This window comes from Aquarana catesbeiana, linkage group LG02 (assembly GCF_042186555.1).
Source record: "Aquarana catesbeiana isolate 2022-GZ linkage group LG02, ASM4218655v1, whole genome shotgun sequence".
Classification (NCBI taxonomy): domain Eukaryota; kingdom Metazoa; phylum Chordata; class Amphibia; order Anura; family Ranidae; genus Aquarana; species Aquarana catesbeiana.
Genome location: NC_133325.1, coordinates 157,527,891 through 157,551,588, shown reverse-complemented (window position 1 = coordinate 157,551,588; position 23,698 = coordinate 157,527,891). Strand labels below are relative to the sequence as shown.

At 40.7% G+C, this 23,698-nt stretch overlaps 1 protein-coding gene across 1 annotated transcript; it reads right to left on the bottom strand.

Moving 5' to 3' along the window:
• Window positions 1-5,798: 5,798 nt before the first annotated feature.
• On the bottom strand, window positions 5,799-6,773 carry LOC141126558 (olfactory receptor 5AP2-like). The gene has a single exon (XM_073612483.1). The coding sequence runs from the start codon at window positions 6,771-6,773 to the stop codon at window positions 5,799-5,801; it is 975 nt and encodes a 324-aa protein (XP_073468584.1).
• Window positions 6,774-23,698: the final 16,925 nt, after the last annotated feature.

Here is a 23,698-nt window from a genome sequence, read left to right as displayed (position 1 = left end):
GGCAGCTGCTGGTGTCATTCCAGCATACTGGTTTTGGCTGCACTCTCCCTGTCTGACTGTCCACCTGCAGGGTGATTGATGTAGACCCAGACCTGGGTGGAGGCCAAACTTGTTTTAAGCCTGTCAAGCCCTTGATGTCATTCTTGTGAAAGTGTTTGCAAGCTCCCTGTTTACCTGCCTTGTTCCTGTACCTTGACCTTTACCTGATCCCCGCCCTGATTTCTAGATTTGATTTTCTTACTAATGACCTTAGATTGTACTTTAACGACTCTCTGAATTCTGCCTGCCCTTTGACAACGGATATGACCCTGACTACTCTCTGAATGTTGCCTGCCTTCAATGTGGGCTGCCATTGAACCACTTTGCCTGTCTGCCAACTGCAAGTACATATTTTCTGTGCTTAGCTTTCAACAGTTGCCAGGTTCTATGGCATTGTGTATAAGGCTCCCTGCACACTGAAGCTCATAAACGGCCGTTTTTGGGAGTTTGGGCATTTTTTTTTAACAGCCCATAAACTCCCCTCTATGTTATCCTATGTGTCCATGCACACATGGATGTTTTTGGATGTTTATCAGCAGGGGCTTTTATGGGCTGTTGTCTGAACGCCCTAAAATCGCGTTCAAGAGCAGTCCTGAAAACACCAGACGCTGTTAAAAGGGGGTTATCACTGTAAACAGGGCGTTAAGCCTCGTCAGGAGAAGGACCGGAGGAGGGAGAAGAGCCGGAGAGGGAAAAAGAAATCGGAAGAGACGCTGGAGCTGCCTTAATAAAATACTTTAAAAACCTGTGTACTGTGTTTACTTTTGACACTTTTTTTTAGGTGAATGGGTAGGGGTACAATGTACCGCATATTCATTCACATAGGGTGGGGGGGCCAGGATCTGGGGGCCCCCTTGTTAAATGGGGTTTCCATATTCTGAGAGGGCCCCCGCCTGCAGACCCTGACAACCACCAGCCAGGGTTGTCGGGAAGAGGCCCTTGTTCTCATCAACACGGGGACAAGGTGCTTTGGGGTGGGGGGCTCAGGGACCCCCCTGCACCAAAGCATCCACCCCCCATTTTGAGGGCATGTGAGCTGGTATGGTCCAGGAGGGGGGGCGCGCGCACTCCCCCCCTATCCTGACCTGCCGGTCTGCATGCTCAGATAAGGGTTTGGTATGGTTTTTTGGGTACCCCATGCCATTTTTTGGGTGTGGGAGTTCCCCTTAAAATCCATACTAGACCGAAGGGTCTGGTATCGTCCGAGGGAGGAAACCCACGCCAATCTTTTTTTCATTTTGGCAGGGGTTCCCCTTCATCCTCAGCACACAAGTTGCATCATCATGATCCGACTTCTATTCAAATCAATAGGCTCCCATAGGAAACCATTGATTTTTAATAGAGGCAGAGAAACACTGCTAAAAGCTAGCACAGCTAAATGCGCATTGATGCCAATACAAAATGCTGATAAAATTGCATTTTTAAAGCAGCATTTTCCTGCCAGCAATTTGACGTCCAGAATGACCTTTTTGAGTATCCTGTGTGCATGGAGCCTAAGACCTGGGGGCAGCCAAGTACTGGTAGATCTGCTTGCCTTATAGGAAAGGGGACTGCTATATGTGGAGAACACAGAAACAGCTATAGTGCTAGGGGTAGGCATGACACTGAAATAATGTAACAACATAACAAATGATCTGAATATTCAAATAAGATTCTTTTTTGGATTGGGGTTTAACTTGTGAGACTATTCGTTTAATATTTTTCATTATTATAAAAAAATGCCCTACGTATGAAATGGAAACATATTGGAATAAATACAGTAAGGTATAAAAGTGAAAAAAGATGATTCCCACTTATTGTGTTTGGGTTGGATGGCAGTGGATGCAACAGAATCTTCAAATCATAACATGATGAATGAATCAGAATTCAATATCGTCCAAAGCATTGTAAGAGCTGTGCAAAATTTTCCTTTTTTTTTTTCTTCTTCTTTGTCAGTAGTAATTGTTGATGTGTTATTTATTTATTTATTCATTCATTTATTTATTATATTCAATCACATGATACAAATACATAAACTGCACACTCTTTTGTTTAAACTAAAACAGCATAGATATGTTTATTTTCATTTTTAAGAATCACAAATACATTGTAAAATATTTCTGACACACCACTTCACTCAAAAATCAGACCAAAATAGTCTAAATAAATTATAACCCCCTGACAGTTACTTTGTTTAGACCATTTTACTTTGTAAAGTTTTTGTCTTCAGAGGGTTAACAACAAAAAGAAAGACTGGCACATTTTATCAACCTCATTGCAAAGTGTAGTCAAACTTCTAATGTCCTAAATCAAAGGAAAACTGTCATGAGAAATATGTACAATATAGGCTGCAGTTGATAATTCCTTCCTAAAATTCTATGCATGATGATCCAGTGCCTCTAATAGTTTGTAGGTATGGTTGGCACCTCATCCCTTTAAACCTGAACACATAATAATTACACAGGTTCTGTGGCCGATTAAGGTGGTAATTAAACTCACCTGGTGCCTTATCTGCATTTAATTAGCCTCAGAATCTGTGTAATTCAAAGGTGTTCGGGTTTAGAGGGATGAGGTGGCAACTCTATTTGTAGGTCAATACTTTTCAGCGCTTTTTAGTGTTTTTATGAATGCAGGGCTGTCAGACGAGGCTCCTGCCTCTAAGTAATGTAGCATGGGTGGGAAAGGAGAGACGTAATAGACGGGAACCTTATCTGCTTCTGTAATTTCTAGATGTGATTGTAGCCATATTAGTGCAATTGTGACAGAGAAAATTGAGTGTTGTCTGTAATCCTTTTTTTATTTGCACTAACATACAATTTTTCAGGACAAGCTTTCGGGGTATGTCCCCTTCTTCAAGGTCCAAACAGTACTGATTTTTAAAAATTTGTGAATCAGTACTGCTTGGACCTTGAAGAAGGGGACATACCCCGAAAGCTTGTCCTGAAAAAAATTGTGAATCAGTACTGCTTGGACCTTGAAGAAGGGGACATACACCAAAAGCTTGTCCTGAAAAATTGTATGTTAGTGCAAATAAAAAAAGTATCACGGACAGTACTCAATTTTCTCTGTATATTCTAGCTAATTCTTATGCCCCGTACACACGGTCGGATTTTTCGGAAAATGTGTGATAGGACCTTGTTGGAAATTCCGACCGTGTGTGGGCTCCATCACACATTTTCCATCGGATTTTCCGACACACAAAGTTTGAGAGCAGGCTATAAAATTTTCCGACAACAAAATCCGTTGTCGGAATTTCCGATCGTGTGTACACAAATCCGATGCACAAAGTGCCACGCATGCTCAGAATAAATAAAGAGATGAAAGCTATTGGCTACTTCCCCATTTATAGTCCCGACGTACGTGTTTTATGTCACCGCGTTCAGAACAATCAGATTTTCCGACAACTTTGTGTGACCGTGTGTATGCAAGACAAGTTTGAGCCAACATCCGTCGGAAAAAATCCATGGATTTTGTTGTCGGAATGTCCTATCAATGTCCGACCGTGTGCACGGGGCATTACACTGTGAAGGACTAGGCTGCCATCCCAACTCTGCAGTCTACACTGGGGAAGTGGCTCTTCAAGTGTAATTGAAGTGGCAGCTGGCCCTGCTCTGTATCATGAACTCTGATAGTGGATCAGAACTTTTCAGTGTCAAAGACAGTATCAAAGAACCTGCAAGCTCTATGAGGAATTTGAGGGGTGCCAAATAAATGATGCCCTTCTTCCTAAGCAGCCCTACAATGTGAACCAAAAGTGGTAAAAACCAGCACCATTATTTAGCTATTCTTCATTTTAGGCATAGTAAAAAACACTAAAGAAAAATGTGTAATCCTTTATATAGTCCGTGTAGTCCCATATGAATGTCCACGACAGATGAAGGAGGTAAACCTATCATAAGTGAATAACGTGAAAGTTCATCCAAAGTGAATAAGTGATGAAACAACAATGGAACTGGAGAACACCAAGATATTGCGCTTACCAGAAGTAAGCCAAATAGGGGCAAGTGGCTTAAACCTATGTGTATAGATATTTGTATGATCTAGTTTGATTTATGTATCATATGTTAGTGTTGATGGAAGTACACTGTTTTGGATCTATAGAATCTGGTAGTGGTTGTGTATAAGATACCTATTTACCATATCAAATAGATACCCATCAAACATAGTGGATTTGATTATCTTAGGCATTCATATATTGTTAATAATAATATTTTTTGAATATTCTTTTATTATCTTAGGCATTAATAATGTTCTTTGAATATTATTGATCTATATCGTTGTGGTATTTTTGACATGTTATCATTCAAATTCAGGGGATGTTGGTCTAGTGGCACCTCCGTTTGTCGACTTGGCCCCATTCCTTGCATTATGTAATGTAGATGCCCACATCTAAGATGGCGCTGTGTGTTTCCCTTAACGGGACTCAGAGCGAGGCTTGATGTGCGCATATAACGTGGTGGCTCAGCATGCTGCCCGTTCCCCATTGAAAACATCAGCATGTGACGAAACGCGTCTGGGAGGGACATGCTGACGTCACCACGTTTGCCCTGTGAGGACGGGAGTGTGTTTGAGTGCCGGCCGGCTCTGTTTTATTCCTTCGCTTTTTATCTTCATCTAGTGTAGTGTAAGTGTTGTTTTAAATAAACCAAATTTATACAGTATCACACTATTGGCTGTTTTTACCTTATATGCACTGCTGAGCTCGGGCTTGATTGGCCAGGACGTGTCCACGCCGTTCCTGTTAGGAGCCTGTTTGTGCTCCATTACATCTGCCCACCTTATCTGGATGTCTGGTAAGCAGGATTTCCCCTAGGTTCGCTGTTGCAGTTTTATTCTGTGTTTTACAGGTTGGCTGTGTGGAATTTTGCTCATATAAGTTTGCCATTTGGTAAGCAGTTTGTGCATGTGATGTGCTGCACCTAGAGGGTTCCTTTTCAATGTCTATATCTGGGTGATTTGGTGCACACTTGCTTTTATCTAATCTGGTAAGCAGATTCTGGGTGCTGTTTTTGTTTCTCTACCTACTCACTTTATGATACATCTTTGCATGATTGCATGACACTCATCTACCATCCTTAGTTGTTGCGTTGACATTGGATGATATATGATCACACATGATTAGTTTTTGTTGAGTGTTGTACTTATTATTTGTATTTGGAGTGTTTTACATTATCGGTATTATGCTATGGTTTTGCCATATATTTTTGGATAAAACCTCTATGGACTGGATACACGGGACAAGTGCGTTTATCCTGCTTCATCCGGATCGCCCATCCAAAGGCCCAGGCTGGGTTTAAGCCACTTGCCCCTATTTGGCTTACTTCTGGTAAGCGCAATATCTTGGTGTTCTCCAGTTCCATTGTTGTTTCATCACTTATTCACTTTGGATGAACTTTCACATTATTCACTTATGATAGGTTTACCTCCTTCATCTGTCGTGGACATTCATATGGGACTACACGGACTATATAAAGGATTACACATTTTTCTTTAGTGTTTATATAATTTTAGCGCGGTTTTCTGTTTATTATTTTGTTTTTGGTGTGCCACACTTATAACCGCAGCTTTCACAATTTTTCCAAGCGCAGTTTTTTCTTTTTTATAGTAAAAAACAGTTCAAAAGATGTTAGTAGCTTAGGGTTGCCACCTCATCCCTTTAAACCTGAACACATATGAATTACACAGGTTCTGAGGCTAATGTAATGCAGATAAGGCACCAAGTAAGTTTAATTACCACCTTAATCAGCCACAGATCCTGTGTAATTCATATGTGTTCAGTTTTAAAGGGATGAGGTGGCAACCCTATAGTAGCTCCTTTTACAAATCTGAAAAAAATATTTGTTGGCAATTTTACTCACGGCTTCTTTTACTTCTGTATTTCTCAAACTGTAAATCATTGGATTGATAGTGGGTATTACTACTGCATAGAATACAGAAATTATTTTATCATCAATGTGCAGATAGTCTGATGGAGTTCTAAAATATGCACAAGTCAGAGAACCATAAAATATAAAGACACAAGTCAGATGTGCCACACATGTTGAGAAAGCTTTACTTCTGCCAGATTGAATGCCCAAAATAGCAATCAAGATGTTTATATAAGAGTACAGGATGGTTGACATGCAGATGGCACCTGAAAATCCCCCAAAAATAAAAATAAATACCCTATTAAGAAATGTATTGGAACATGTTAGTTTTAATAGTGGTGGGATGTCACAGTAGAAATGGTCGATTACATTGCCTTTCCAGTATTTTAATGCAAATGTAAAACTTATGTGGATGGCAGAGTTTAGAAATCCTGCAAAATAGGCTCCACCCACCAGAAGCTTACACAACCTGCTTGACATAACGGTTACATACAGCAATGGCTGACGTATTGCTACAAATCGGTCGTAAGCCATTGCAGCTAATAGATAACTCTCTGTGGTCGCTGAACCTCCGAAGAGCAACAACTGTGTGGCACATCCAGCAATATTTACAGATTTTACTTTTCTGGTTAGGTTTACCAGTGTGTTTGGCGTTATAATGGATGTATAGAAAAGATCGAGCATCGCCAGCTGGCTCACAAAGAAGTACATTGGAGTGTGGAGTCCAGATTCCAGCTGAATAGTGGCAATAATACCTACATTTCCTAGAATGGCAATAACATAAAAGATCAGGAACACTAGGAAGAGTGGAATCTTGAGATCCGGATTGTCAGTCAGTCCTGTGAAGATGAATTCTGTGTCTATGGTGTGTATGTTGCAGTTATTCATTGGAACAGCTGTGGGGAAAATGGGTAAAAACAAGATCTGGTATAAAAATGTTCCTTAGTAGAGAAAATTTAAAAAAGTTTGTAGTTTTTTTTTTTAAACCACCACCAATATAGCACATTCAAAATTGAATAATGCCCTTGCTATAGCTTTCAAATGCTGAGCTCAGAGCTACTGCATCATGGGAGAAAAAGTGCATGTGATTGGGGTTGAATCAGAGAAAAAGCTTGCTCCTGAGATGATAAATATTTTTGAAAAATATATAGATATATTTTTTTAGACTGGTACATCTGAAATATAGCATAATAAAGTTATGCAGATTTCTATCCAGTCAAAAGATGGAGTTTTAACCACTTCAGCCCCGGAAGGTTTTACCCCCTTAATGACCAGGCAATTTTTTGCGATACTGCACTGCGTTACTTTAACTGACAAATGCGCGGTCGTGCGATGCTGTACCCAAATGAAATTGATGTCTTTTTTTTCCCCCACAAATAGTGTTTTCATTTTTTGCACTATAAACAACCAAAAAGCGACAATTTTGAAATAAAAAAACAATATTTTTTATTTTCTGCTATAAAACACATCCAATAAAAAAATATGTGAAAAATCTAATTTATTCATCAATTTAGGCCAATATGTATTCTGCTACATATTTTTGGTAAAAAAAAAAAAACAATAAGTGTATATTGTTCGGTTTGTGCAAAAGTTATTGCGTCTACAAACTATGGGATAGATTTATGGAATTTTTATTTTTTTACTTTTTTACTAGTAATGGTGGCAATCAGCAATTTTTAGCAGGGCTGCAACATTGCAGTGGACAAATCTGACAGAAATGCACTGTCACTGTACTAATGACACTGGCAGGGAAGGGGTTAACATCAGGGGCTGTCAAATTGTGAAACGTGTTCCCTGGGAGTGCTTGCTAACTGTGTGGGGGTTGCTCTGACTGGGTGAAGACAGAGATCCATTTTCCTGCTTAGCAGAAACACAAGATCGCCATCTTCTCCCCTGTCAGAATGGCAATCTGCCTTGTTTACATAAGCAGATCGCCGTTCTGCCTCGCTCGGGAAGAATCGCAGGTGGCCTGCAGACATCGGACCCACTGATTGGCTCCCCCTCTGTCTAATCAGCGCGTCATTGGGTCTCCTGCGGCGTGTGCCTCCTAGAAGCTATTGCATGAAATGACGTAAAGGTACATGATTTTGCGAAATAGAGCCACTTTGCCACAGTACAAGTATGTTACGCAGTCGGCAAGTGGTTAAAGTAATTGTAAAGGCTCTTTTATTTCTTTTTATTAAATAACAAACATGTTATACTTACCTGCTCTGTGCAATGGCTTTGCACATAGCGGCTCCAAAGCTCTTCTTCTCCACGTGCTCCCAGAGCAAGCCACTTGCTATGGGGGCACACGAGCAGCCTTCTTTAATAAAAGAAAGGCAGGCAGCGTTTAAGATCCAAAGCTGTCAAGTTCCTGTCAGGATATCTTAAGTTCTGCATTTATAGTTTTTATTTCGCTCTATACGACCTGAGAGGATAGATATGAAGAATAGTCCCGCAAAAATTGAAAGCCGTACCAGTGATACTATTTTTTATGGAATTGTTCCTCATTATGTTTCATAGCTGCTGTTAAACGTTCCATATCATTAATCTCGTTGACCACAGCTAACCATTGACTAATCGATGGAGTGTCAGTGTGTTTCCATTTTTGTGGGATGCAAACCTTGGCAGCATTAAGAAGGTGGATTTCTTTTTTTACGTACTGTCACCAGAACAGTACAGTGTTATCATGTGACTGGTGTGGTGGTGATCAGGGACACTGACTGTTGACAGTATGTAAAAAAAATAAAAATAATATTTTTACATTTTTTTTTCAAAAAAATTGTCATCTTAAAATTGTTTTCTCTTCTTACAATTTATTTTATATACTTTGACCAGAGCAGTACAGTGTTACTATCATGACACTGTATTACTCTGGGGAAGTAATCAGGATTTTTTTTGCACACTATGATTGCTTATAACAGTGATCATCACTGTTATAAGCAATCATTTTTATGAATGGCATCCTTTCACTCATTGTGTACTATTGTGAAACTGTGATTGGCAACAGCTATCACATGGTACATACTGTATACCATGGTACTGGTACATGGTACATGGTACTCCAGTATACCCCTGGAGGTGGAACAGAAGGTATAATGCTCAAAGAAGCATGGGTTGCCAGCAGGGTGAAGAAGACCAGAACAGGTGATTCCTGAAAGCCACTTGAGACTGGTACAGGAGTAAGTCTGAGTGCAGTAGGCTTGAGAATCCAAAAAGCTTAATAAAAGCCTGGCAGAGGATCTAGCACGGTGGATCAGGCTGCAGCTGCTGCAAGTAGGATCCGTATGGCAAGCCAGGGTTAAGTATGGTACATGAGAGATAGCAAAGTCCTTCAGGCAGGCCAGGGTCATACACAGGTGATCAAGCAGGTTTAAAGCAGAAGCATAGTCCTTAAGACAAATCAAGGTCATTCACAGGTGGTCAGGCAGGTAAAGCAGAAGTGAGATCCTTAAGACAAGCCGGGGTCGGAGGTAGGAGAAGATCAGAGCAGGTCACAGGGTAATCCGGGTCACAACAGGAACAATAGGAAGCAGATCAGGTTTCAGGAACACAGGAACAGCTGGCGCTCATTTCTTCTACTGGCAAGATTGCCAGTACTTCCATAGCCCATTCCTTGGCAGTGCCCCCCCTAAGGGGCAGCCTCCGGATGCCCAATCTAGCCATTCTCTCAGAGTGTCTGCTGTGGAAGGCTTGTACTAGTTGTGGGGCATATATTTTGCTTGAGGGCTCCCAGGAATTTTCCTCTGGAGGGTACCCCTTCCACTTCATGAGGTACTGCACTTGTCTCCCTCTTTTTCTGCAATCCAAAATGGCCTCCACTTAGAATTCAGGTTCGCCTTCTACCAAGACTGGAGGTGGTGGCAATTCCTCTCTTTCGGGAAAAGGACTGGGAACAGTTGGTTTTAATGGTGAAGCATGGAAAACTGGACAGGAGAATGTGAGATTTATGGCCGACAGCCAAACTTCGTCATCAATCTTGAAAGCAGGGTTGTCTCTTCTTCCTTTATCATGATATTTCTTATACTTATCCTGAGCCTCTTCCATGGCTACCCAGAGTAGTTGGTAATTGGTCTGCATGGAATTTATCTGATCCTGGACCATGGGCACTGATGCTTCGGGTATGGAATTGGGCAAAAACGAAGGGTGAAAGCCATAATTGGCCCAAAAAAGGAGTTTGATTAGTGGTGGCAGGGAGTTGTTGTAAGCGAACTCTGCATAAGGAAGAAGAGAGGCCCAGTCGTCTTGAGAGCAGGTACAAAAAACATTGCAAGTATTGCTCTAAGATCCAATTAGTCCTTCCGATCTGGCCATTGCTTTGTGGGTGGTAAGCTGATGAAAGGCATACTTCAATTGCTAAAGATTTGCAGAGATCCCTCCAGAACCACGGCATATTTCAATTGCTAAAGATTTGCAGAGGTCCCTCCAGAACCTGGGAGCGAATTGTACCCCCCTATCAGATATGATGTTGTCCAGTATTCTGTGTAGTCTGACAATTTCTTTAATGAAAGTGTTTGCCGTGTCAACAGCAGAAGGTGTGCCAACCATAGTCACGAAATGTGCCATCTTTGAAAGTCGGTCAACCACTACCAGAATAGTGGTGAATCCTTTTGAAGGGGGCAAGTCTGCGATGAAGTCCATTGAGATGTTTCTCCAGGGTTGTTCTGGAATGGGTAGTGGCCTTAACAGACCCCAGGACTTGGCTTTGGACCCCTTATTGCGTTGGCATACCGTACAGGAGCTGACATTGTTCTTACAATCTTGTCTCCATCCTGGCCACCAGAAGGATTGCTGTATCAGCTCAGAGGTCTTCTGTACCCCAAAGTGTCCTGCTAGTTTATGGTTATGGAAAGTCCTTAGGATCTGAAGTCTCACTTTTTGAGGGACGAAGATCTTATCTTGAAACCAAAGTAAGTTCTTGTTTAGGTTCAGTGCACTGGCTGGAAGCTTGCTTAATTGCTGTCCTTAGATCAGGTTGAATAAGCAGATCATTTGAGGCAGATAGGATGGTATCTGGTTCTGTTGCTTCAGAAACATCTGGAAATATCCGAGAGAGGGCATCAACTTTTCCGTTCTTAGAACCTGGTCGATAGGAAATATGAAAATTGAACCTGGAAAAGAACAATGCCCATCGAGCTTTCCGCGGCCTTTGACGTTTTGCGTTTCTGAGGTATTCTAAGTTCTTGTGATCTGTGAAGATCATAATGGGATGGGCGGCCCCTTCCAGCAAGTACCTCCATTCTTCCAGGGCAAATTAGATGGCCAGTAATTCTTGATCGCCTACGTCATAGTTCTTCTCTGGTGGGGTAATTTTTTCGTGAAGCAAAAGCTACAGGATGGAGGAGAGCTTTAGGCCCTTGACGCAGAGACAAGATCGCTCCTGTGGCTATCTCTGAGGCGTCCACTTCCAGCACATAAGGTAGGGTTGGATTGGGGTGCTGCAGTACTGGGGCAGAGGTGAACACACTCTTTAGCTTGTCAAAAGCTACTTGGGCTTCTTGGGACCACTGGAACTGGGCCTGCTGGTGGGTCAACTGAGTAATGGGTGCAATGATTGCAGAAAACCCCTTTATGAACCTCCAAAAAGGTTGAAAATTTGACAAAGCCTATGAATTGCTAGACTCCTTTATTGTCTGAAGGGGCTGGCCATTCTAGAATTGCCTTCACCTTTTGTGGATCCATTGCAATTCCCTCAGTGGAGATAACAAGTCCTAAGAACTGAACAACTGATTTTTCAAAGTCACATTTTTCTGCTTTTACATAAAGTCCATGTATTCTGAGAGTTGGGAGTACCTTCTTTACATGGGTTTGATGAAGCTCTAATGTGGCAGAAGAGATGAGGATGTCATCAAGATAAACTATTACAAAATGATCAAGAAATTCATGGAAAATGTCATTTACAAAATGTTGAAAGGTGGCCAGGGCATTGCAGAGTCCAAATGGCATTACAATGGAACTCAAAATGGCCAAACCGTGATCCGAAAGCCCTCTTCCACTCATCTCCTTCCCAGATCCAAATGAGATTGTAGGCCTTCCGTAGATCCAGTTTAGTAACGATACGTTCAGTTCGGAACCTTTGAAACAATTCAGAGATGAGGGAAAGTGGGTAACGATTTTTAATAGTGATCTTGTTGAGATCTCTATAGTCCACACAAGGTCTTAGGGCCATCCTTCTTCTCTACAAAGAATATGCCGGCTCCAGCTGGGGATGAAGAAGGGCGGATGAAGCCTTTTTCAATGTTCTTGTACGTTCGCAAGGCTTCCAATTCAATTTCTGAGGGGGAAAATCCGGCCAAAAGGGATTTCAGTTTCTGGTAATAATTTGATGGGTCAATCGTAAAGCCGATGAGGTGAGAGTTTGTTGGCTTGTTTCTTGCAAAAAATGTCCATGAATTCTTGGTACACTGGAGAGATATGCTAGTGTAAATCAGACGTGGTTTGAGTAGTCAGGCAGATGGTCAGTCTATGGTCACTGGGAGCAAAACAATGCTTTAAGCAGTAGGCTGAAGGAAAAGATACTTCTTTCTTGACCCAGTTTATTTGTGGATTATGGGCTTGAAGCCACCGGAGTCCTAGAATAATAGGGAACATGGGTGAGCAGATGATGTCAAAACAGACGTATTCTTGGTGGCCTGAGTCCGTAATAGTAAGGATTGGCCTGGTTTCTTTGGTAACAGGTCCAGAGCTGTCTTGGGTCAGACAGAGACAGCCTTATATAGGCCAGCAGGGGGAACCATCTGTCACATGATGCGCCTATGGCGCCCGTTTCCTCTACTGGCAAGATTGCCAGTACTTCCATTGCCTATTCCCTGACAGGTACTATGTACCTGATACTCATTCACATAGGGGGGCCCAACCACAGCCCAGGGTTGTAGAGAAGAGGCCCTTGTCTTCATCAACATGGGGACAAGGTGCTTTGGGGTGGGGGCACCTGGCTTTCCAATAGCCGGGTGTTAACAATTGTAACCACAAGTCATTTTAAATGGGACTTGAGTCAATTTTTTTCTTTAGAAATTTCATTTTTGCTGCAGCACATTTTATGCATGCTACAGATGCACTACTTTACAGGCACATTAAGGGGACCCCTCAGGCACTATATTTAAAGGAATTTTTCCTTTTTATTGTTGCACTTTAAGCATAATTAACCACTTTAAGACAGCCGCCATAGTTGTACATCGGCTGCTTTAAGAGCTCTGGGGGCACGTGCTCGATGTCAGAGCGGATGCGCGTGGCCCGCGACCGCGATATCCGCCAGCCACCCACAATCGCTCCTGAGAGAGACAGATCACCATTCTGTCAGGGGAGGAGAGACAGATCTGCTGTTCCTAGTGATTAGGAACAGCGATCTCTCTCCTCCTCCAGTCACTACACTCCCCCCACAGTTAGAAACACCTCCCTAGGGAACACTTAACCCCTTGATCACCCCTAGTGTTAACCCTTTCCCTGCCAGTGACATTTATACAGTAATCAGTGGCTATTTTTAGCACTGATCACTGTATAAATGTCACTGGTCCCAAAAAAGTGTCAAAAGTGTCCGATCTGTTTGCTGCAATGTCGCAGTCCCGCTAAAAATCGCTGATCACCGCCATTACTAGTAAAAAAAAAGAATAATAAAAATTCCATAACGATATCCCCTATTTTGAAGACGCTATAACGTTTGTGCAAGCCAAACAAAATACGCTTATTGTGATTTTTTTTACCAGAAATATGTAGAAGAATACATGTTGGACTAAACTTATAAAGAAATTAGTTTTTTTATTTTTTTTGGGATATTTATTATGGCAAAAAGTAAAAAATATAGTTTTTTTTTTTTTCAAAATTGACGGTCTTTTTTGTTTATAGCGCAAAAAAACCCCAAAAAACGTAGAGGTGATCACATACCACCAAAAGAAAGCTCTATTTGTGGGAAAGAAAGGACATAAATTTTGTTTGGGTGCAGCGTTGCATGATCGCACAATTGTCAGTTAAAGAGACGCAGTGCTGTATCGCAAAAAATGGCCTGGTCATTAAGGGGCCAAATCCTTCCAGTCCTTAACTAGTCAAAATCGCCTCTCCTGCAAAAATGACTGTTTTTAAAAAACATATTTTTATTGATACATGCCCCCCCAGGGCAGTACCCAGACCCCCACATCCCTTTTATGGTCAATACTTGCATTTAAGCCTTCAAAATGGGCACTTTTGATTTTTCTTGTTTGGCTCCCATAGACTTCAATGGGGTTCGTTTGGGTTAGAACATTTCCCCTGTTCTGCTGCGAACCGAACAGGGGGGTGTTCTGCCTATGCTTACTCACTTGTTAACTGAACATACAGTTGCTTACATATATGTCAAAACATACACATATCTGTAGTTTTTTTACTCAGGAGGATAAATAATAGAAAATTTGTAAAAATATTTGATTAAAAAAATATAAAATGTATGGATGCCATCTTTAAAAAACAAATTACCAAATTACATAGTTACTAAGGTCGAGTGTGTGTGTGTGCGTGTGTGTATTTATGTCACTACCAATATCATTATCTCTGTACACTGTGTTTGATAAGAAACTCATCTAATAGGTTTTTTTTTACTTTTATGTGCTCTCTGCTGATACTGACACTGCCAACTGGAAGGTCAGTGAAGTTGAAAGCTCGCCCCTAGCAATTGTGGAGAAGAATCTTGACTGGCTTCTGTGTGGCCCGGAACTGTAACCCCACACACCATACTAAAGAGGAAAGGGGAGGAAAGCCCATGCAGTACAGAGAGCAGAAGAATTCACATTCAGGCTAGAAATGGGAGAAAGAGGACTGCTGGGCCGTCCTACAGTGCCAGGAGCCCTTTTACCTAGTTTCACATTGGTGCTGTACTATGCTTGGGAAGCCTACAGGTAGCCGGGCCAGTGTGCAGAGCTGCTGTATTGGGGCTAATATTGAATGTGCTACTGAAAGCTGTGAGTACTGGGCTGCTGTTCCTGTGCTGCTGTCCTAAACCAAACAGTGAATGTGCTGATATTCTATGTCCACCATAGGTTATATTGCTGTCCCTGTGCTACTGTGAGGAGAGCTGTCATGCTGCACTATCCAGAAACTGTATGGTTGTGAGCAAAGCACTGCATTATGCCTACCAGAGACTAAACTACTGTGTGGTGTGACAACAGGAGATTTCAAGAGACAGAAAGACTGCCACTAAAGACACTTCTGGATAATCGGAATTGCTGAGAGGCCCCCTGGCCATTTGTTATCATTGTTTAACGTTGTTGCTAAAGAAGAGGTGGCTTTGTACTTTTGACCCTTGGGATTAGAAATACTTCCAGTTTGCAGTGAGCGCTCCAGCTGGAGATCCATGTCCCCAATGTCAGCTAACTGTTCTTAGGGTTCATTGGCCAATGGTTTAGTGAAGGCCTCTTTTATCCTTAGTTTGGCCACCCAGTAGGTAATGACTTTTATAAATCTTGTGTATATCTACAGTACTGTTGCATTTGTGTGCTGTATCTTATGTATTACTGTTTGCACCACTATGGTATACTATTGTGGTTTGGTTTCTGTTTTTTTTTTTATTTTTTGCCTTACAATAAAGCCCATTTTGAAACACAGGTGTGTCCATGAGATTGGGTCCAGGCAGGGCAGGCCCACACTGAGAGAAACAGAAGGACTATTCAACCATCAGTTCCTCTGGGGGTAGTGCTACATTCACTATATAAGGAGCTAATGCCCCTGTAGAATCTTCACATCTGATGCTTTCCAGGGTGTCAGATGCCAGAGCGCCCTGGCACATGCTCTGGTTAAATCCCCCAGTCCCTAAGTTCCTACTATGTCCAGTATTATTGTGAGGGGTAGTGGATGCAAGACCCTTGCTGGGTCTCATTGATTTCAGTCAAACTTTTTCTCAATCTTACATCCATCAATTCAATATCTAATGTCTTTTGCCAGTAAACTGTTCCATAACGCAGCACATACAACTACCACAGTAATATACATCTACAAAGGGATGTTTCAAAAAGAATGAAGCTTAACACACATGTTAAACAATAAATACATTCTTAAAATTCTTTTTAGAATGACAATTTTTACATTTTAACTTTAAAATTATTTTAAAATGCTTCTTAAAAATTTGAATTTCTTTTTAAAATTCTTCAAATTCCTTCAAAAATATAGTTTTAAATGTACATTGTATTTAAACCCTTATGTTGACAAAATATATGCAGTTAAATACCTTGAATTATGTCTGTTTTTATTTATTTATTTTGTCCTTTATTTTATTTTTAGCTTTATTTTCCAGGCCTACACTAAAATTATATTTAAACCTGCTCCCTGGGACTTCCTGTGTAAGGAAATCAATGCCATCCCTGTACGTAGTGGCAGCATTTTCACCTTGAATGCTTGCTTCTGTGGCAGACTACAAGACAATAGTCATAGGGCCATGTTTTGTTTTATATTGCAGGCCTGGAATAAAAAAGCAAAATAAAGAAAATACATAATTTAAGGGGGTTGATTTACTAAAGGCAAAGAGACTATTTACTCTGTAAGGTGATTTTCCATAGCTTAATAAGGTGAAGCTCTGCAGATTTATCATGCAATCATGTGCAAGCAAATACACTTTTTTTTTTTCTTGCATCATTGGAAATTCTTTGCAAAGATAATTTACTAGGCTAGTGGAAAATGTCCCTGCAACATAAACAGCTTATTTGCCTTTAGTGAATTGACCCCACAATATTTACCCACATATTTTTTGAACATAAGGGTTAAGATACCTTTTAAACCTTACATACATTAATTAAAATCTTCAGGAATTAAAAAAGGTGTACAGCTTCCCTACCATTATTCTTTGAGAGCTTATGCCCAACACAAACGACAGGTTACATTTTTTCTGCATTTGTCCAATCCAGTTTTTTGCTCTACGTACCATTTACAACCCACCCAGAATTGAAGCAAACATAATAGTACTGACACGTTTCACCCCTTTCATTACCAGGCCAATTTTCAGTTTTCAGTGCAGTGAAAGTTTAACTGACAATTACTCGGTCATGCAACATTGTACCCAATTTAATTTTAGATTATTTTTGAGACAGATAGAGCTTTATTTTGGTGATATTTAATAACCACCGTGTTTTATATTTTTTACTGTATAAAGAACACCCAAAAGTGATCTGATTTTTTGCCCCACTTTTTTGGAAATTAACTAAACATGCTGGTATTGAAGGGGTTAAAACATGGTGCTTGGTAATGGTGAAAGCAGTAAATTAAATGTACAGTTCAGACACAGAGGGATCAGAAAGTGAAGGGGTTAATGTACAGGTCACATACAATGGGAGGATGGAGATGAAGGGGTTAATATACAGATGTTCAGGATAAGGTAGGTGAGGAGTTAACAAACAGGTCCGATCAAAGACAGGATGGGGCTGACATATACAGAAGGGGTGAATGACAGCAGGGGTGGATTTTAATATTTTTGGTACTGTACTAGATTGAGCTTGAGGGAATTCAGAAGGTTTTCTTTCATCTCACATGTAGATCAATGTGTGAGTGCAAACTTTGCTTTCTGATCACTGACCAGCAAGTAACAAACAGCTGCTATCTGAAGCCTTTATTTACATTCTGAGATGCTGTAATTTGTCACAGCCATCACTTGGTACAAAGCCACTCCCATTGGCTCTGTACTTTTTGCCTGTGATCCACTGTATCCCATAACTTCAAGATCAGAAGACTGTGCGGGTGCACTTCCTTGCGTACATACCACCAGTATGTCCTCTCAGAACGACAGGGGAGTGGACTGGCCGTATATGTATAGTGCCTGGTCTGCAGAGGGTTAAAAAAAATGAAACCAAAGAAAGTATCATAGTAGACTCAGTTATGAAGTTGCGGAAGCTCAAAAACTTGTTCTGGCACTTTTTGGTTGCAGTGACTTTCAGTTAAAAACCTACATTTTCAGACACTGATAGAGTTAGAGATGCCATTTCTATGAACTGTTACTCAGTATAATGAAAATATAAAACAATACAAAATCAAGGGAATGTTGTATGAAACCTTGAAAGCCTTAAGTGGAAGAAAGGAATGCTTAGATATCAGACTTTATATATTTGTGTATAACTTGCAATAAATAACAGAATTATACAAATAATGGATTGCCCCTGTGTCAGCATTAGTGAAAATAAAATGTTTTGCAATATGCAGTACGGCTTCAGATCACCCCCCCCCCCCCCCCCTCCTCTGTAACTCCTACAGACCTCAGATCATCCCTCTTTCCTTTTTTTAACCGTCTCAGATTTTCAGTCAGCCCCTTTTTCCTCTTTAACCCTTCAGACCTCAGATCAGGCCCCTCTAACCCCTTCAGATCTCAGTTTTTACTTATCCTTCCCTCCTCCACAGACTCCTGCACAGGAGGTTGCATGTCATAGACTTCCCTTGACCAGAAAGCAGAACTGGGGATACATTTCCCCACTATCTTGTACAAGTTTGAGATCTGTTACCAACACCAGGTGCTGGAACAGTTTTCCCAGCACTTGGCACCAGAGCAGAGAAGGCATCAAAGCAGGAGAGCGTGATTGGATGGATGGGCAGCCCGAACAATTTAGAGGGGCACTGGCCCCATCTGATTTCTAGCCCAGTCTGCTTCTGATACCTGGGGCCCCAAGTGGGCCCCATATTGCCTGGTCCTCATAGCGGCTGTGTGCTTTGGTTTGGAGGTACAGTAGTTGTGCCACTGCTCTGCAATTACTGTTAGATTTCATAATTTTACATTCTTGCACATATTTCAAGAACCAGATATGTTTCAGTCAAAATAGAGCCTTGAAAATGCATAAAGGGAATACAACCTACCAGCTAGTCTTTCAGTCCATCCCTCTTGAACATATTGGTAATCTGGTGATCAGAGGAATCTTACCTGTTTGTGATGCAGGAGAGCTATCCCCATACACACCCATTGTGGACTCCTTGCTGTTTCTCCAATACAGATAGCCTAATGTATTAGGATGTCCATACTAAATTGAGTAAAATTGCTGCTTCATGGCCTCCAGATCCAAACCTGCTTAGGAAGATTGAATCTAATTGGTGAAACATGAAGCAGTGAGAGAGAAGAAGGTTGATAGTAACGTTTAATTAATGACATTACATAGTAACATAAAACTACTATAATAGGAGCAATGCTTGGGAAATTTGGGATCACATCATATATTTCCACCCTTACAATATAGAAACTGACACTCAATACAGTCTCAATTTCTCCTTGGATTTCTAAGGGATAGGAATGCCGAGACAGACTGAACATTCTAGAAGAAAAAAAAGTAGTTTTTTTATCATGGACTTTAGGGCTCATTCAGATGCACAGATGGGCAATTAAGCCCGTCCTCCGTGCAGAACCTTGGAAAATGATTGTGCATTCACCTCGGAGCTGTGTGCAGTCTGCCCAGAGAAGTGGATACACATTCAATGTCTGTACGGATACAACCACATGTCAAAATCTGACATGTGGGCAGCAACAGGTGCACGAATCAGAACACAGACACTGTGGGTTCACATCCATGTACCTGCTCCTGCTCACATGTCAGATTTTGACATGCAATTGTGTTCATGCAGCTGCTGCGTGTGTATCCACTTCTATGGGCTGCCTGCACATAGCACCAAGGAGGATCCACACACACCTGCCAGCCGCTCTGTGGGGAGGAGGGCTCAATGGCTTATCTGAATGAGTCCTAGGAGCAACTTTTACTAGGCATCATTCTTTAAAAACTGCTCATAAATTTCTGGACATGTTGCAAAATTACAGCTGTATTCAGATTATGAAATATTAGTTATAGGATCTTGGTGTTGTGTTATTTGGTTGTAATGATCAGGTTATGAGTTAGGTAAACATACTATTGGGCTGGGGTTAGGGGATTCAGTTTAACTGGTAGGTTTATTGTCAGGGTGTTAGGCAGTTAAGTGTGGTGTGGGGGGAGGGCGTAACTTTAATGCTACGTTAAGTTTTAGGGTGAGGGTAATTGTTAGGTTAGGTTTTAAGTATTAGGTTATGGGTTAAATGTTGAAGAGAGGTTATGAATTTTAGGGATAGTTTAAGTGTTAGGGTTCAGAAAAGGGAAAGGTTAAGAATTTGGATGTGCTTTATTATTACTCAGAATTTTGTGTGGGGGCGCTTGATAGACACTTTTATTTTGAATTGCTTTTTGCAATTCGGAATGCAGCCTTAAATAAATGTGTACAAATGTTTCGCAAGAGCTGTTGAAATGAATGACATTAAAACTATTGTATTCAGAGTGATTTGAGATATATTTTATTAAAACTTAACACATGAACCGACAAACGCTTAATGTAATCAGACAGCACTAAGGTGTGGTTTATCAGTCCACCGCTCTTTCATTTTTTAGTAATCTGATGAGCAATAGAATAGGCTCAGTCAGTGAATAGGCTCAAGTCACAAGCTTTAACACAAGGACAAGCATCTTTATTTTCAACCATGCAGCTGTAATTCTTTTAATTTTTTGGCTTTCAGCTGAACGTAGTTGTAATTTTTTGAAAAGAAGGATCCTTATCCTGTTGTACTGGCTTTGTGAATTGGGCGCAATGTCTTAAACTGATCTTATGTGGATAAAGTGAGCAGGATAAGTAAACTGTAATCATCAGAACACATATTAAGTTTTATACAAACACAAAAGGCCTGCTTTCTGTAGCAAAATCCCAACTCAGCATTAACTTGGATGGGTCAGTTCAATGAAAATGTGCAAAATGCTAAGTGCAGTACCCATAGCAAATGATCAGGATCCATTTTATACTGATTAGTTACTTTGGACTATTTGAGACCATATGAATACTCTTCAAGTTGACTCTGCTTTAAAAAGTCAATTTGACTGTTAAAAAAATCAATATTTTAAATACAATATTATCAATACATTATAATTTATATAAAGTCTATAGTTATTTAGTCAACAAAAGTCACACATATACATCTTAATGTTTTTTTGCGTTATTTTCTGATAATTGTAGTTTGCATACACATAAAAAAGTACATGGAAAAATATATGCTGATTTACCTTTAAAATACAATATTTCATAGACCATCTTTTTTTTGATTTGACTGAAACCTTACTGCCATAGGGAACTGCACATTGAAAGGATTATTACATTTTACACTGACTTAATACATAAGCTGCAGAATTTTGCAGAAATTGCAATACAAGATACCTTATCATTTAGATCTCACAAGAAAAACATTTTCTGACACTACAATCAAGCTTGAATGCAGGCAGAGCATGAAAATGCAGGTAATCTGTATTTAGCATAAATGCCCTGTATATGAAAAACTACTCCACTAAAGAAAACTACATTTAAATAATCTAAAACATGCTGACATGTGTGATCACTTAAGTACAAAGGCCCTAAATACTATAATCATATACAGAATTTCAAAAAGTAAAACACTTCTATGCTCCGAAAATGAGATAACATTTTATGCTTATTACCCATGATCAATTTTAGTAGCCTTATGACATTCATATAAATTTATACAAGATTATGTACCTGTACAGCTTGTTCTTTAGTGCAAAACAACCTGTGTTGGTTTTGTTGATGACGGCAAATTCTTTTTCCCATTTAAAGAGTTCATGCTGATAATTTGCACATAGAGAAGTGTTCCAGTGATGCACACCATCTTCAAATGTTTTCTTACCACTAGAATATGGCAGAATTTGTACAGATTTTAGGTACAGGGGGACATTCTCCCATGTGATTGTATACACAAGTGTGCTTCTGTTTCATAAATAAAAATTAAAAAAATATTTGCATACACAAGTAAATGTTCTTAGTACAAACTGCTATAAAGTCCATCTTAAAGTGGAACTGACCTCAAAAAAGTGAAGATTTTCTAGGTTATAGGAACAATTTAAAAATGTTACTTGTGACAAAGGGTACCCTTTGTTTATAATTCCTTCTGCAAAATTGCAGTGTACATCCTAGTATGTGAGTAAATCTTCACATTTCTGTGTGAATATTTTCTGGTTTTATTAAACATGGGGCTTTTGACATTGCACTGCACAGGTTACTGCATGTCCTCTGTCAATAGTGTGAGACTTGACACTTCCTCTGAAGAAACTACATATCCCACAATACCTGGGTCTCACAATCTAGTGCTCTGCAGGTGGGCGCTACACAGAAATTCGATCTGACAAAGACACACAGAGGCCTCACTCAGCTGAGAGATGATGTGTTTCATCACATTAACACTCCCACATTTGTGATGTAACACAGAGGGGATGGTGATGCATGCACTGGACTCTGCGTTACCTGTTACCTGGAGCAGGAAGTTATCTTTTTTCCTTGGGGCATAGGAACCAGCTAGCTAAAGCAAAACATGGAGGAATCGATCATCATGACACTACAAAAGGCACCTACAACATGTGAGCCGATCGTTACTAAGTAAGGCAAATAAACAACATAGGGAATATAACTACACTAATCCCTTGTTAAAACAATGAAAACATTGTAAAAAGTGTTCAATGCCTTTAAGTTGGGAAGATAAGATACAGGGATGTAAAAAAATGTCTGTCAAATTATGCTCAAAATTGTGTGAAAAAAATGCAGCTAGTAAGAAACTGCTCTCAGGATGAAAGAAGGGGTGGTCTCCATTTTGGCTTAAATCCAGCAAAGGTAATAGCACCAGGAAGAAAGTACTATAGGTATATAGGACCACATTTCAGATTCTCTAAAATGGCAGGAAAATTGCAAGGAATAAGAGATAACATGAGAAGGGGAAATAAAGGGAAGGCAGTCCCCAGATTATCCCAGACATTCTCTGTATATGGGAATGGGAAGGGTCTAATTCACTCAAGGAGATTAGATAATAGATGCCTCTTTAGCATGGACAGTGAGAAGCAGTGAGAGGCCATGACTCTTTTCACTGAAGGTGTCCAAGATGTTCCATGACAGGGAAGACATAAAGTAGAGAGCACTAGGGAGGACAGAATAGTCCATACCATTGGTAGGGAGGAAAAGGCTACTGAAGTACACTGAAGAATCTGAATTCAGAAGGACTATGGAACAGTGGAAAACTGAACCAAGTTGTAGTATTAAATCGCTGTCAGGAAAGTACTCACCAAGGCCGAGATGCCGAGAGTGGTTCACCCTTGCAACTAAGCGCAGTCCGCCCCCTGGAGGTGGTACAGGGAGTGAATGGCACAAAGAGGCACAGGCTACCCCAATGGACCGTTGAAGACTTGCGTGAAGGGCAAACCGGGCAAAGACCTGAAACACTGTGCCTCTTACAGGCCTATTTCTTTATTGAACTATGATCTAAAAATTCTGGCCAAGGTTCTCGCCACTAGATTGGTCAGAGTTCTACCAGACCTGATCGACACTGATCAAACCGGGTTCATGCTAGGAAAATCTACTGACATCAACCTGAGAAGAGTCCTCACTCATCTGCAGCTCCCAAACTCTCATTCACAAACCCGGGTAATGGTAGCACTAGATATTGAAAAAGCATTTAATATGGTAACATGGCAATATATGAAATTAGTCCTGCAGACCTTTGGTTTCGGTCCCTCTTTTTGCAAGTGGATAGATATAATGTATAAATCACCAACAGCACAGATCAAACTAGGGGGTCTGCTGTCTGACCCCTTCCCAGTGGAGAGAGGAACTAGGCAGGGGGGTCCCCTCTCTCCATTTTTTTTTGCTCTGGTCATGGAACCCCTTGCCACGGCCCTCAGAAACTCAAATTCTGTGAGGGATACTAACCACTTGCCACCCGCCATATAGCAGAATGACGGCGGCAAAGTGGTTTCAATATCCTGACTGGACATCATATGACGTCCGCAGGATATTGAACCGCTGCGCGTCCCCGGGGGCACGCATCACGGTGATCGTTG